Source organism: Chrysemys picta, chromosome 3 (genome assembly GCF_011386835.1).
Source record: "Chrysemys picta bellii isolate R12L10 chromosome 3, ASM1138683v2, whole genome shotgun sequence".
Taxonomy (NCBI): Eukaryota; Metazoa; Chordata; order Testudines; family Emydidae; genus Chrysemys; species Chrysemys picta.
Genome location: NC_088793.1, coordinates 175,650,391 through 175,666,792, shown reverse-complemented (window position 1 = coordinate 175,666,792; position 16,402 = coordinate 175,650,391). Strand labels below are relative to the sequence as shown.

The following is a 16,402-nucleotide window of genomic DNA, read 5'->3' as shown; positions in this document are numbered from 1 at the left end:
AAATTCAGATATAATGCGGTAAAGCGGCGCTCTGGGGGGCGGGGCTGTGCGCTCCGGAGGATCAGCGCGTCAGCATGTCCGACTCCGACATGCTGCTTTGAGCGGCGTGTTAAGGATGGGAGGCAGGCGGGAGGGCAAGTAGGGTGAGGAGGAGAATGGGGAGGTGAGCTGCAGGAAGGAGGGGGGTGAGGAGGCAGGCGGGTGGGAAGATGGCGAGCAGAAGAGCGGCGGTCGGGCGGATGCAGGGAGGCGCACCGGACAGACTGTGAGGAGACGAGCGGGGAGGTGAGTGGCAGGCAGGCAGGCAGGTAGGTGGGGTGAGGAGGCAAGCGGTGGCTGGGCGGGCAGCAGCGCTGGGCGGATGGTGAGGAGACTAGTGGGGAGGTTGATTTGTCCCGGGCTTCACACCCCTCTAGGGACGGCTCCGACACCCTGCTCTGAGCGGCGTGTTAAGGGGCCGGGCCGGGGCTGAGGGGTGAGATAAGGGGCAGAGGGTCTCGGGGGGCGGTCAGGGGGCAAGGAGCCTTCCCTACCCAATATAACGCGGTTTCACCTATAACGCGGTAAGATTTTTTGGCTCCCGAGGACCGTGTTATATAAGGGTAGAGGTGTATGATAATATAAGTAGTGTGTGAAGTACTGTACTTTTGTTTGTTTGCTTGCATTCCTAGAAAATGAATCTAGAATTATTAGTCTCTTTTAATTATTTAGAAACTTTGTGATGTTTCTTCATTAATTTTGCACTTTTTCTTCATCTTGCATGCCTCAACATTCAGAAACTATATTCAGCAGCAAATGATGTTCTTTTATCGTTAATGCTATGCTTAATCATATTTGTTTTATCTTTTAACAATAATAATGAAAATATTCATATATTCTAAGGACCGAACAGATCATCATGATCATCTAGACCCGTGGTTTCCAAACTTTTTTTTCCACAGACCACTAGAAAATTGCTGAGGGTCTCGGCCCATCACTTAATGATCTTTCCAAATGTTGTTTGTACCATTAGCTAACTATTGTAAAGTGCTTTGGATAAAAGCATTATATAAAAAAACCTGTATAATAATTTTTTTGTTCTACAAATAAAAGCACACAACTCATATTTTAATATCAATAGTCTTACCTTTCTAATGCGATGGATGTGCCCTCGCCCTCCCCCCATGGCAGCCCCTGAGCTGGGGCTGGGAAGGAGGGAGGGGGGTCTCTCCCTCTCTCTCCCACCACGGCAGCCCCCAAGCTGGGGCTGAGAAGGAGGGGGGGTCTCTCCCCCGCCACGGAGCTGACTCAGGGCAGTCTCTCCCCGGCAGCCCCAGTCCTGGTGCTGGGGAAAGTTGCCTCTTTCTCTGGCTGCCACAGCCCTGCATGTCCCAAATTCCCCCCACCCTTTCTTCTCACCCCACTGCCCCCTCCCACTTACTCCCTATTCCCTCCAAGGCCACCATCTCACCTTACATTTGCATCTTCTCCAGGGTCCAGGCACCTAATTAGTGGAGCCACGGCTGTGTGCGGGTGCGCACCTTAGGGGGAAACTATCCGTGGACCATCTGAATGGAGCTCGGACCACAGTTTGAGAACCTCTGATCTAGACTGACCTCCTGCATAACACAGTCCAAAGACGCTCACCCAATAATTTCTGCATCAAACCTCCTGTCTTCTGTTTGAGCTACTGCATACCCTTTAGAAAGACATTGAGTCCTGACTCAAAACTGCAAGTGATGGAGAATCCACCACATCCCTAAGTTAGTTGTTCTAATGGTTAATTACCATGATTGTTACAAATTTGTGCCTTATTTCTAGTCTGAATTTGTCTATCTGCAGCCTCCAAATATGTTTTCAGACTCAGATAATGGAGTACACAAATATTTACAATACATAATATTCATATTTTATTGGTTGCAAAGAAGTTTTTAATGATTCTGTAATGTTATTACCACATATACCTTCAGACTGCTAGCTAATGATACTTTATCTTTTCCTTAGACAATACATTTGTATTTTCTAAAATGAGAAGGGTCAGTCCAAAATTCAAAGTCCATCATTAAGGGAAGGGCTTTTAAAAGAAATGTCAATTAAGTATGTGCAATTGACATATCTAAATGTATAAAAACGCTGTGGTATTCTAGTTTCTGATCCTGCCACATGCTGCACAATAGGAAAGAAAAAACAGGAAAGGAGTCAATGGAAAGCCAATGAAGTCACAGTGGAAGTTGAAGGTGCTAATTAATTTAGAGAGGTGCACAACATTTCGCATCAGTAGGTACCTAATTCAGACTTTTTATTTTCTGAAAAACAATTACAAAGACCCAGTAGCTAACAGATAGTGAAAAAAGAAAAGAGTGACTAATTTATATAGCATCTCTCATGAATATCAGTACACCACAGAGTATAGTATGCACAGGGATTGAAGCGGATTGTGGCAACCATTCTACTCCAACAAAAAACCACACAACTTCATTTGGTCAAAATGATCATCTAGTTGTGTTCCTGTCCAACTGGGAGAACAGGCATCCAGCTGCCTTTGGAATCAATAGTCTTCAGATTGCTGTTGGAGATGATACATTGAAAGAGTTGAAGAACTACTCATAACATGCAATCTTCACATAACATGAAGGTTGATCATCAAAGCAACAGCCTAACAACAAGAAAGAAAACCCAATACCTACATTGCTCAAGTTATTAAAATGAAAGTTTACGGACATTTAAGTTGACTCTCGATCCTTCGTTTATAAGAAATAATCAATTAAAACAGTTTCCTTTCTATTGATCTTGGAGTCCAAAGACCCATTTCATTAAGCACTTATATTAGCTTCCTAGCATCTATGGATTTGATACACTACTATTGTTTTTTCCCCTAAAGATTTTAAAATTTAGAGACAGATATCCTTGATGTAATAAAGATTCAGCTCACTAAGCCTTTATTCCGCCACGTGTTTGTGATTATTGCAACTAGTACAATTACACTTTTTAGTAAGGGGAGTTCTTGAAAAGTGCTATAACCATCTTTTCTGCATGTACACTCAGGAAAAATACAGTTGTAAGAGATGTGAATTGCCCCTAGTTATCCCAATGACAAGTGTTGACTTAAAAGCTTACTGATACTGCTCCATTGTCTTTAACAGAACTAACCCAATGTACATCAGCTGGGGATCTGGCCCCAGATTTCTGAGTCATTTAGGTACTATTCCATATATGGCCTTAATTTTGTAGGTTCAACCTAGGGACCATAATTAAAAAGTGCAATTTGGCGTGCTTCATAGACAAAATTTGACACGCTTCATGTTGATATTTTCCTTCTTTGAGAATTATTTAACTAATATCAACTGCACATACCAGACTACTTTTATAGATGAGAAACATTTTAATAATTCTGACTTTTTTCACATTTTGCTCCTTGGTGATGGACAGAGAGTCACAAGTTGTTGAGCAGTAGATTTTTTAAAGCTTGCTTTTACTTCTAATATATTTTGTTACACATCTGAATTACTAAGGACTTTTAGAAAAAAAGACTATTTAGTTCTGTTTCGGCTATGTATATTCTTAAAGGGTTTAAAGGCAAATGTTAAATTTGAGATTGAAAATGTAAAACTATTAGATCTTTGCTTCTAATTGGTTTGCAACATAAATAAATACAGTGTAGAATCAAGATACCAGTCATTATTATTGTTGATATACAGAGCAGTGTATGTTTGCCTACATTTTAGCTGGAATGAAACAGAAAAAAACAAAATCTACTGTCCCCATTAAAAAACAATACAAACCAAACATTCTGCTTCTGCCCAGATGCACAAAACTATCCATAAAGCTGCAATAATCCGATATTAATCTCACAACCACAGGCTAAAATAGAACATTTGTAAAGTTTTCTAAACTTTTTCAGAGGGAACACCCTAAACATTCCATTAATCAAAGAAAACTGCTGACTCCACATAATCATACATACAGGAAGGGTCAAGATCAGGGCACCTCTTTGATTGAAGATCAGACACAAAAATTCAACTAAAGCAACTTTGCTTCTTGTTAGACAAAACATTTAATGAGCTTCTATAGAATGGAATATTCAATATTTGCTGTGTCATGTAATGCAATGGACAGTGGAGCACAATGGATATTTTATCCCACCTCAAACTCTTTATAAAAACAGCCTAATATCTAAAATGGCACACAGAGTTTGCAAAGGACTGTTTGTGGTACAATTCTTAACAATTAAAAAAAATTCTAGAGCTAAATACAATCATCCAGGCAAAAGAGTCAAAATCATCATTAAATTTAGGCTAATGTACTAAAAAGTATCAAAGGGGTAGCCGTGTTAGTCTGGATCTGTAAAAGCAGCAAAGAGTCCTGTGGCACCTTATAGACTAACAGACGTATAGGAGCATGAGCTTTCGTGGGTAAATACCCACTTCTTCGGATGCATCCAAAGAAGTGGGTATTCACCCACGAAAGCTCATGCTCCTATACGTCTGTTAGTCTATAAGGTGCCACAGGACTCTTTGGTACTAAAAAGTATAATTAAATATGGCTAATTTGGGACACTAGCTGTTATCATCCAACTGGTCAACTGTTCGTCACAAAACAAATATTGTATTCTACAGTGCTATTGGAAAGCAGCATTATACAGTTTCACACATTTTTCTTTTATACAAAAAGGAAACTTGGTAGTTGTGAATAATCTTGCAAGTCTAATAAAAAGCAAATACTGTCTCTAAGTGATTAAGCTCTTACTAGCACCAGCTAGTTAAAACACTTTGCTCCAACTAATGTTTAAGCAACTACTGAACACAGCACTATACTGACAGATAACAGGATTTATCTCAAGGAAGTAACATAAAAAACTGCACCTGCATAGTGTACCATATTTGCATTTTGTTTTAATCTATAATGGTGTGTCCTGGCTATTGGCATATACTTCATGCCCTACAGTATGCCATAAAGTGAAATGCACATCCAGAATTTCTCCCAGCATGTAAATATGATATATAAGCAAGCACACTAATATTTAAAAGAAAACCCTGATCACCGCACTTCATCATTATTAACAGATCTAAATGGAAAAAGCATTTCTGTGAATAGAATTAACTATTTGTTTGCAGTGTTATTATAGCTGTGTTGGTCTCGGGACATTAGGTAGACAAGGTGGGTGATGTAAGGTCTTTTATTGGACCAAATTTCTGATGATTAAAGAGAAAGCAGTCAAGTTGAGACAGAGTTCTTCTTCAGGTCTGGGAAAAGTATTCATTGACACAGCTAGATACAAAATGGAATAGATTGTTTAGCATAAGAAGTTAACATGTTGTAAGAGACCATTCAAGGTGAAGTCTGCAGTTAACACCTCTCCAGTCATAGGTGGGACACAGGCGGGTTATAGATTGTTGTAATAAGCCAGTGTCTTTATTAAGTCCATGATTTTTAGTGTCTAACAAAGTTATTAATTTAAGCTCCCAGGCTCATCCTTTGAAGGTTGTGCAGGTTTCTTTTGAGGGTAAGGACAGAGGTCAGGTATGGAGTGAGCATTTTGTGAAAAATGTTCACTCACAGGTGATATGGTGTTTTTGTCTTTTCTATTTGTGTTCATTCTAGAGCATAGTGATTGTCTTGTTTCACCCACAAAGTTGTTATTGGGACATTTAGTACAGTGGATAAGGTATACCACATGTTTTGAATAGGACCTATGGATCTTGAAAGATATGTTGTGAGGCATACTGATCATCATACCAGTGGAGAGACATCTGCAGGTTTTGCATCTGTTAGGGCAGGGTCCTTTGTCCTCTTATTGCAGAGGTGTTAATTACTCACTTTACCTGGAATGGGTGTCTTACAACAGTGGTTCTCAACCAGGCGTAAATGTACCCCTGGGGGTATTCAGAGGTCTTCCGGGGGTACCATCAACTCATCTAGATATTTGCTTAGTTTTACAGACTACATAAAAAGCACTAGCAAAGTAAGTACAAACTAAAATTTCATACAGACAATAACTTGTTTATACTGCTCTATATACTGTACACTGAAATGTAAGTACAATATTTATATTCCAGTTGATTTATTTTATAATTATATGGTAAAAACGAGAAAGTAAGCAATTTTTCAGTAATAGTGTGGTGTGACTCTTGTATATTTTTGTATCTGATTTTTTAAGTGAGGTGTAACCTGGGGGAATGCAAGTCAAATCAGACTCTGAAAGAGGTACAGTAGTTTAGAAAGGCTGAGAGCCACTGTCTTACAACATGTTAACTTTCATGATAAACAAATCTGTTCCACCTTGTATTTAGGTGTGACACTTGGGTGTGTCTACACTTCAATAACTGCAATAAAACACTCGTGGCAAGCCTGTGTCAGTCAACACAGGCTCATGGGGCTATAAAACTGCAGTCAGTGTAGATGTTCGGGCTTGGGCTGGAGCCCAGGATCTGGGTCCCAGCGAGTGGGTAGTGTGCCAGAGCCCAGGATCCAGCCTGAGCCCCGAACACCTACATCACAGTTTTGTAACCCCTCAGCCCAAGCCCTGTGAACCTGAGTCAGGTGACACAGGCCAGCGGCACTGTAGACATACCCTCCGAGTACCTTTCCCAGACTTGAAGAAGACCTCTGTGTAAGCTCGAAAGCTTGTCTCTTTGGCCAACAGAAGTTGGTCCAGTAAAAGATATTACCTCACCCACCTTCTTATTATAGAATTTACTGTATTTAAAATAATCTGCCTTTATTACTGTGCCTCATTGCCATCAATTAATTCCTTTACCTGATATTCACAACTTGAGAGGAGTCAAATGAACCAAAATGAAATAGGTTTTTCTCTCTGCAAGGCTGTTTTTTCAGGTCATGTAGCAAGATGCACAGTGTAAAGAAAGTATCAGAGGGGCAGCCGTGTTAGTCTGGATCTGTAAAAAGCAACAGAGAGTCCTGTGGCACCTTTAAGACTAACAGATGTATTGGAGCATAAGCTTTCGTGGGTGAATACCCACTTCGTCAGATGCGATTATAATGAGTTTCAGACGAGACTGGAGCTTGAGTATTGTAGTTCAACCACTACATTTGGAAAAAACTACAACTGAGTAAGAAAGTACAGTTCCATGCTCACATTTGAAATATGAATTGCAATTCATTACACAACTTCCTTTCACTCTTTGCAAAACGGACTATTATGCTGGTAACAACATCCCAATCCTTCAGTGCTTACTCATACAAGTGCTATAATTCCATTGACTTCAATGGGACTACCTACATCAGTAAGAACTGCTTCTAGGAATAAAGGTTGTAGTATCTGGCTCTCCAGAACCTGGGTTTTCAAGACAATGCTCCACTAGTTTTTTTCCCCTTTCTGCATAGTTTGTAAAACTCTGAAAGGTAGGAAAATAAAATTTTGTTCGCTGGAAGTTTATAATTCTTTGTAGATAGGTCAATTTTTTGCAGTTAGTGGAAGTATTTAAAAACACAGTTATAGAATTCACAGTGCACAACAGCCCTTGTTTTGAAATTTATACACTGGAATTTCCAGATGTGAGAATGCTATATCATAAAATTAGATGTGCTATAGAAAGCAAGAGGAGATTCATTATTTAGATTTATGGCAAAGTCCCTAAATATGAAGGATACCATAATAACAGATTTCCAGTACTGAAGGCTTCCATAGTATCTGAACAGGGTGAATATATGATAACTGGGGATAAGAACAGCTTAGTAGAAAATGCAATGTTATTTGACAAACAGGAAATCAAAATGAGGTACTCCACTCAAGGATGCCAGATTTTAGCATTCATCCTGTGAGTGGTTATGAATTTTGACAGAAACAGTTTTTGTGAAGTCAAAAGTATATATAACTTGGCAGAAACCCAGACAATTTTAGTAGTCTCACAAATGTCAACAAATGCCCACATTCTGCACAGTTATCAGGGTGAAATCCATTCAACCTGTTTAAAGTCCAAATATTTGGGCTGTATATGAGTGGAATGAACAGTGGCTGGGAAACTGAAACCCACCCCTTCTAATTGGATGTGGGTGCCAATGAAATCTAAGGGACTTGGTTTCCGACAGTTGGATTAGTTCTTTTGTGAGTAAGGATTTGCAGGCTACTATTGATGGTAAAGCTCTTAGGACCCTATCCCTCTCTGATTAAAGAAAATGGCAAAATTCTCATTGACATCAGTTGTGCAGAATCAGTCCTTTAAGGGAGAGGTCAATGGGAGTCGAAGGCACAAAGTATCTCATGAGAGTTTTTTAGTACTTAGCAGTATCAAGCTTTAAATATTAATAGACAGCATTCAGTTATCTAGCCATAGTTGAACATGGATATTTAAGTATCAGATGTTTGGTCTTTTGGTCAATTTTTTCACACCCTGTTCCCTTCCTCTTCTAGTGCAGCACCTAAAATTTGCACAGCTTATAAAAAAAAAATCTGTCTGACATCAGTATAGGGTCATTAACAATCACTAACTTTTCTGCAGACATGGGGGGGGGAGGGAATAATGAAATAATCATACAAAAGTACACTTAAAAATCACTACTGCCAGATTCTGGCTCAGCAGTGGCACATGCATATCTCTCATAGTCTAAATTGTTCATTTTCTCAACTTGAAAAATCTCTACTGGGTTTTTTTCCCAGTAATCTGTGTTCTGAATGAATTTATCAGGCAACACCGAACAAGCATCATCAATGTTCACTTTGAGCAAAAGAACAGCTTTGACAGTGTCTGCACTCATTCACTTTACTCCAAAGACTGTTCTACACGAAACACTAAATCCTATGTTCCTGATAAATACAGAGCAAAATCTAGTTGGTCCTGCAATGTGTCTTGAAGAAAAAAAATTGTAATTATAAAAAAATTATAACCAAATACAAACAAAAATTAATCATGATTAAATAAAAACCAAAGACATTTCAAATATCTGAAAAGAAGTTCTCAGAACACTGAAATATATGAAAAAAAAACTGTATGATGATTTTGCTTATGGCCACGTTTGGAATATGAAGATTAAATGTATGCTATATTGATTACTCTTAGTTTACATTATCTTGCAAGCAAAATTTGTTTTATTCTTTCAATGATTTCTTAAAATATATTAGTATTCCAAGAAATAGTTACTTTTTGTTTAAGAATACAAATACCTACAAGAAGCTTTCCACTGACTAATTTAAAGTAATGGATCTATTCATTTTCCATCAAAGTGGGTGGTAGAAGACTCAGACCAGATTTTTATTTTAAGAAACACACATTACATCTACTAATGAGAGTGACACAACATGACAATTCTACATAAAATGTTACTCAGATCTCTTTGACTTGGACTGAAATATAACTCCCATGTGAGAATCCGAGGATGATCTTTGATTTAAATGGAGCACAACGTAAAATGTTCTGGATTATCCTTCATGGAGTGCCTCTTGTTTTATGGTGGTAGAACTGATCCTCAAGGCTTATGCCTCAAGACTTGCCTGGAAGTCCTACAAAACAGATTTTTATTACCATCATCACTTTTTCTCTATGAAATCGATTTATAAATTGTGATATTAAGTGAGCCACGTTAAGTTTCCAGCTGTATATCCAGCTAGAAATCAAGCTAATAATACTGTAGCAACTGATAAACTAAAGGCAATAAATCATTCATATAAAAGTAACAAATGAAAATAAAATATATTAAGTTTCAATTGGCTATGCAGAATATTCCTGTACATACATTCATACACACACCTGCAAGAATACTGAACTAGATACATGACCTTTCATCTCAAAGCACCGTACAAACATTATATTTCACTTCTATTACACCCCTAAGAGGTAGATAAGTATTATTACCCTACTTCTGAGATATGGAAATTGGCACAAGAATGTCAAGTGATTAACTTAAGATCACGCTTGAGTCAGTGCCAGAGCCAGTAAATCAGAACCCAGATCTCCTAAATTTCAGTATTGTGCCGTATCTAAAGTATATTCTTAGGCACTTTAGAGAGAGAAAACCAAAGAGAGGAAAGAAGAATGTGCAGTAAGCCTCAAGAACCAGTAGTGCACTGGTTTCGTCTTCTGGCCCTGAGACTTAAAACTTCAGCATCTGTGGCAAGACCTGCCCCTTGAGAACTGAACTTTTTAGCTACTCTCAATGCTGCAGCATGACATATAGTAACTGAACTGCTTTGGCAATTACACTGTTGTCTCGAGACATTTGCCATCTACAGGTATGTCTACACTGCAAAACACCTATGGCTGGCAAGCCGAGCCCGAGCCCAAACATCTACGCTGCAATATTACAGCCCCATCACAGGGGTTTAATTGCAGTGTAGTCATACCCTAAGATCTGCTTAGTTTCAAAGTTCTCTGTGCACTAGACAGTGCTCATTCCCTTATAGTTTTAGGTGATTAAGAGTGAATTTTTTGTTAAAAACTGTGATATTACTATCTTTTGTTAAAATTGTGAATTTTCAGCCTGAAGATTATTTCAGCCCTTTATTAAACATACTACATATTTTTATAAACACACCTTACTGTACCATAATTTTTTCACTATTCTCTTCAAAACGGAATTATGAGGGTACATAACATTATCCAGTACTTCATTCTTTGCATAGAATGTTAACTCATATGTAGAACAAATGTGCTGTTAAGATAAAGTATATCGCCCTAATAAATTAATATCTGATATGCTGATGGTTCTAAAGTTATCCAGTGCAATAATTTTCACACTGCTCATAGTGTAGCTTAGTCAATGATCTGGAGCTAGTGCACAAATTAAAATGAAATATTAAATACAATTTTTAGAAGCTTAGTATATCAGTAAATGAAACAACTATATATGAACAATGGCAAGATAAGGTATTTCCTTCATAAATTAAAGCTTTTATTTACATATTTCTGTATTCAATGACAAAAGTCAATCTTGCAAACACTGATAGCATAAAATAGCTTGAATATCTCAATGCATGGGTCAATCCTGCAATTTTTAATCATTTGGATAATCTTTACTCATGCAAGTACTCTCATTGATTTCACATGAGTTAAATGTCTGCCAGTTTTGCACTATAGTTCCTGATTTCTTTCCTTTTGTTTCCACCTGTAACATGTGTAATACAGAGCACCAAACAATTTGTATTAAGATTCAGTAGGTTCTCAGTGGTAATTACGGAGCTTGAATACCTGGATTTCTGTTTTACTTGGACAGAAAACCTTACTTTACACCTCCTTGCAACAAAAAAATATTTAACAAGAGTAAGAGAGAAACACCTACCCAATAACTGTGCTCAGCACATTCCCAGAGCCCTCAACTTTAAGTGAAATGATTGGCAATTAAAACACAACATGCCCCTCAGGTCCTATATTAAATTCTAGTATTTCATCAGATCCCCAAAATTATGAGGCCACCTACACAGTACACCCTCAGTACATCATATATTGAGATGTATCACAATATAAAATTAATAAATGTTTATATAACATGTAAACTATACCCATGTAATTGTAATTATGAAGCATGTTTTGTTAAAATTCTTTCCTTCTAAAACACCATCTTCAACTGAAAAAATAATTACCTAATTGACATTAAAGATAATAAACCTTGTTGTAAATTGCATTAACTTAATCCCCAAAAACTAATGAACTAAATAACCCTGAACTGGAGAACAAGACTGGAGAACTAGTATTTGTTGTTGATTGTGGTCTACATATGTGCATACCTTTAGTTTCAAATGACCAGCTATGAGTGCAGTTATGTATTTTCATTATATTGTACGCTCTTCTTTGTATGAGGAAGATTGATACCCACCAGAAAGGTGGGTTTTCCCACTTTTCAGAAGATTTTTTTCCAAGGGAGTACGGATGGAGCAAGAAAGTGGGAGTAAATGGAGGGGGGGGGGAAGAGTGAGACCTTAGCCCAGGGGTGGGCAAACTGGGGAGTGGGGTCTGGGGCTCACACCAGCCGTGGCATGGCCCCACTCTGGCTCCTACGTACTCCAATGGCCCTCTCCGGCGCTACAATGGGAGCTGCAGGGGCTATGCCTGGGATGGGGGCAGCATGCAGAACCGCCTGGCAGCACCTCCGCGTAGGAGCCGGAGAAGGGACATGCCATTGTTTCTGGGAGCCTCTTGAGGTAAGTGCCACTCAGAGCCTGCACCCCTGAGCCTCTCCCCCACGCCCCAACTCCCTGTCCCAGCCCTGATCCCCCTCCCACTCTCCAAACCCCTCAATCCCAGCCCAGAGCACCCTCCTACACCCCAAACTCCTCATCCCCAGCCCCACCCCAGAGCCCACACCCCCAACCAGCACTCATCCCCTCCAGCCACCCCACCCGCAACCCCACCCCAATTTTGTGAGCATTCATGACCCGTCATACAATTTCTATTCCCCAATATGGCCCTCAGACCAAAAAGTTTGCCCACCCTAGCCTTCGCCTCTGAGTGTCAGAGATCTCTCTGGTGCAGCCAATCAGAAAACAGACAGCTGAACATTGCCCAGTGCAGCTAATCAGAGCGCCGCTACCAGGATATTCACTTTCAATGCAACCAAAGTGCAGACCCTCAACAGAAAAGGGACTGACTCCACCCTGAGCTCAACTCCCTGGAGCAGCAGCTGCAGAGGAGATCCGCTCAGTCAGTGTTCCAGTCAACGCTTGGGCTAAATACTGACCACACAGGACTTAATCCGGACTCATTCTGCCCCCTTAAGGGAAATGAGTCCGGACTCACAACCGGTGTGACTGAGATCAGCCGAGCCTGCGGTCCCATGTCTCCCTACTGACCCCGGCGCTCGCCGAAAGTCCCATTGGGAAAATAACACACGGTACTTTTCCACTGAGACTCCAGCCGGGTTCCTATCAACCGGGGTTGGATTAATGCGGAACCTACACTTACACTCGCCTGGCTTTATATCCCAGTCCTTAACCTAAAACCACACCGGGTGGGCCAGGTGGAAAACTGGGATATATTGCTCATGGGCTCTCCTGGGGAAGCGACGGAGTATCCATTACGTTTCCCTGTAGCTCCCATGGACGCATGAAAGTAAGGGCTGGATCCTCACGACTGCATATGCTACGTTTCCCTATAATTTATATGACATCACGAGGAGCTTTTGAAACCACCTACTTTTGAGATCACGTTTAGGAAATCGTTCATCCTGCTAAATTCCTTCTGCCCTGTTCAGTGCAACCAATTTAACCCACCTGCTATGTTGTTTTTTAATCCTTCACCTCTCGTGGGGAATTAACGTTTTGCAACCTGCTGCACCAACCCATCTTGGACTCGAGTTAATTTTGCCTGAGCCGCTACAGACAGAGAGAGAGGAAGGAGCAGGGCTAAGACCATCCTCCACATCTGGTGTAAAGTTTTTGTTTTGTTGTGCGCGGTTTGGGCAGGAAGGTTATCTTTGCTGCCCTGCTGAAATGACCTCTTCCTTCGCGGCTGCGGGGATCAACCAAGACAATTAACTGCCAAGAACCATTTTTCCTGCCGCTACCCCTCTCAGGGCCCGATCCCGCGCTCATGCAGTCAATGGGATCACTACCATGAACTTCAACCATTTGCTGCTGGATCCCTAAAGCCCCAGCTTGGGTAGCAGCGGCAGGCAGCTCTAGCCTGAAAAGCATCCCGAGTCCCAGCCGGGGAGCAGCCCCAGGACCTGGACTCCACGCAACAGCCTCAGACTTGCGGAAGAAATAGAAGTCACTCAGGCAGCAGCAACTAATGACCCCTCCAGCAGGCGAGGAGACACGGTCCTGTCCTTGGGACCGTCATAACTTAGGGGAATCCCAACCCCCGTGCCTCTCCCCGGGCACCACGGTTGCAGTTACACGGTTCCCACTTTCATTGCACATCCCACCCCCGAGCCTATCCAGCCCCTTCTGCCCCCACCCCGCTTACCTTTTCTTTTCCTTGTCAGCTGTCATTATTGAGGCTGCTGCCCTTTGTGCTGCTTAAACCAACTCGGGCTGCCAACAAGGGCTCCTCGGTCACGGCTGTGGGTGTCCTGCTCGCCGATCCCCCCTGCCCCAAAAAAGCACCGGGCAGCCTCGAGATCCCAGGCGTGGAGGGAGGAAACCGGGTTTGGGAAGGCCGGGGAATAGCTCGCGCTCTCGCAGCTCACAGCAACGCTGGTGCACTAGTTGTCCTCCAGGAAAAGGCTGAAGCAATCCTGGCCAGGTCGCCCCTGAGCTGACCATACAGTCTCAGGACACTGCCGAGGATTGTACAGCCCGCCCAGGGGGGAAGGAGAAGGGAGAGACCGGGTTCCCCCTCAAATCTGAAGCCCTGCCAGAAGAAAGTTCTCACTTTAAAACTTCAGGCTTCCCTGGGCTCCCGGGGGCAGGTTCAGCCTCTTTAGCCCCGTCTCCCGCTGGAGCTGTCGCGGCTCGTTCTCCAATGGGGACGGGAGCTGGCTGAGCCCTCCTCCTCCCTCTGCCCCCTCCCACCACGTCCACCCAGGCTCCAGCAGGACTTGCTGAGATGAGGTCAACGCCGCGAGAGGCGGCGGAGCGCCCGGGGAGCGAGCGAGCTAGGGTGGCAGGGCCAGCAAGGAGCGCTCAAGGGACGCGGGGGAGAAGGGGGCGTTGAGGGCAGCTGGAGTCTCCCCTCCTGCTGCGCTGCACAACACAACACACAGCCCCCCGCAGCAGCCCTGCCAGCACCTCGCTGGGCTGGAGGGGGCAGGGCAGCGTGCTGGGAAGGGGGGCACCGATTGCTTTGCAGCGGGCAGCGGCAGCGGCTGCTCCCGGCCCAGGGGACGGATTTCCCTCCTCCGCGCGGTGCCTTATCACTTGCTGCATCGAGCGGGATGCTTCGCTGACCTCGCTCCGCAGCTCGGCTGCCGCTGAGGTGCAGGGGCCTGCGCTGCTGCCCCGGGCACTCCAGCACTTCCCCAGCCAGAGCAGCGAAGGGAGATGGGGGCGAGCTGGCCGGGAATGGCCAGAGGGGAAGGTGGCTAGGAGCACCTGTCAGGTCAGGCAGAAACGTGACTGGGGCTGTAAACATTGGCTTGTGGATTACTTATGTCCCTCCCCCTTACACATGTTTTGCGGGGGGGAGGAGGAGGAAGAGATTGTATTTGATACGAATTGTTTTTCTGCCCTGGATGCACTGGGTCTGGAGGGGTCATTCTTCAGACGCGAAAAATAAAGCTACAATCATCATGCTTTTGCCTTCTTAATATATGCAGATAAGGCCTCCCATGTCCCTCCGCCTTCAGCTGTCTCGGGCTGCTCCTCTCATTCATTAGGAAATAGCTATTTTGGCAAAGACTCACAGAGGCATTTAGTGGAAGTTAGGAGCCTCAATACCTTTGTAGATCTGGGCTTTTGATATTAAGGTTAAGTCATGTAGGTACTATGGTGATGGGGTCATAGAGAAGTGATTGCTTGCTTTAGCTCGAAGTGTGCTTGGTAAAGTGAAATCCAGTTTTCACCCTAGCCCATACAAATTGAAATCCAGGGCTTTCTTTAAATCCCTCACCCAGGTTGTTCTCATAAATTTATCTATTTGGATTTATACCTTAACTAAAAAAGCTAATGCTCTTAAGTACCTTCACAAAAATTAAGACTACTATCCATATTAATACATCTTTCATATCAATAGCCACAAATCCAGCAGCCACTCCTCAAGCTCAAAACCCAAATCAGTCAGCCACAAGTTGATTAAAAAGTGCCCTCCTCACAACTACTAACTCCCAGTGCTCAATTAAGCTTCTAAATATTAGTATCACAAATGACTGTTCCAAATGAGGGAGACAAGGGGGTCACAGTGATGGTGTATTGTGCTCCAGTGCAGGTCACATCTGGAGAGAAGTGTACAGAAGTGAGTACTGGGGCATAAGTATGCACAGGCCCTCAGCTTACTGATCTTCCTTCCTCAGACTTTTACATTTTGTTTCTTTTTTAAAAGCCATTGTATCCTTATTCTCTTGTTCAAATAAAAACAGCAATAAACTTTTTTTTTAAATTAAGCTTGCTGATATTAAGTGTCTGCTAGGGAAATAAAATACTAATGCTCAACTCCTGTGAGCTCCTGCTATGACATTTTTCAAATTATATAATTAAATAAGTCTCTGCTGTATCAAAAATTATTTCCTCACACTACAACTTATTTATTTTTCAGCTTAATCGCATTAATAATCTGTAAATACTTCAGTTTAATTTTTTTTAATTAGACAACTCAAACCCAAAACATCTTTTCCTCAATAAAAATCACTTGTTTTCTTACACTTCACTGTAATGGAAATAATTTTTGATATTTTGCCCATAATATATTATTTCTCTATTATTCAAAGTTTAGCAGTTTCACCATGCCATTTTCATATGCTGTTTAGAAAAAAATTGGTTAGAGAAGTGTTTCTTTGTGTAACATGTTTAAATCAACAAGTGTATTTCTACGTTAGTAATACATTCTGCTCATCTGAAGAGAGCTACCCATGCTTGCATAGCAGCAATCTGATTATG

General features: G+C 41.9%; 1 protein-coding gene across 10 annotated transcripts in view; it reads right to left on the bottom strand.

Moving 5' to 3' along the window:
• Positions 1-14,943, bottom strand: part of EPAS1 (endothelial PAS domain protein 1) — a 153,847-nt gene extending 138,904 nt beyond the window's left edge. For 4 of the 10 annotated variants that reach the window (XM_065590689.1, XM_065590690.1, XM_008170810.4 and 1 more), the window contains exon 1: positions 13,836-14,309. Coding sequence is in view for 3 of the 10 variants with exons in the window: in XM_008170810.4 (XP_008169032.1) it covers positions 13,836-13,861 (26 nt within the window). In the remaining 7 variants the exon portion in view is untranslated. Of the gene's footprint in view, positions 1-13,138; positions 13,311-13,835 lie in introns of those variants that run through there. The other 6 variants (XM_065590686.1, XM_065590692.1, XM_008170812.4 and 3 more) reach the window with 5 other exon arrangements.
• Positions 14,944-16,402: the final 1,459 nt, after the last annotated feature.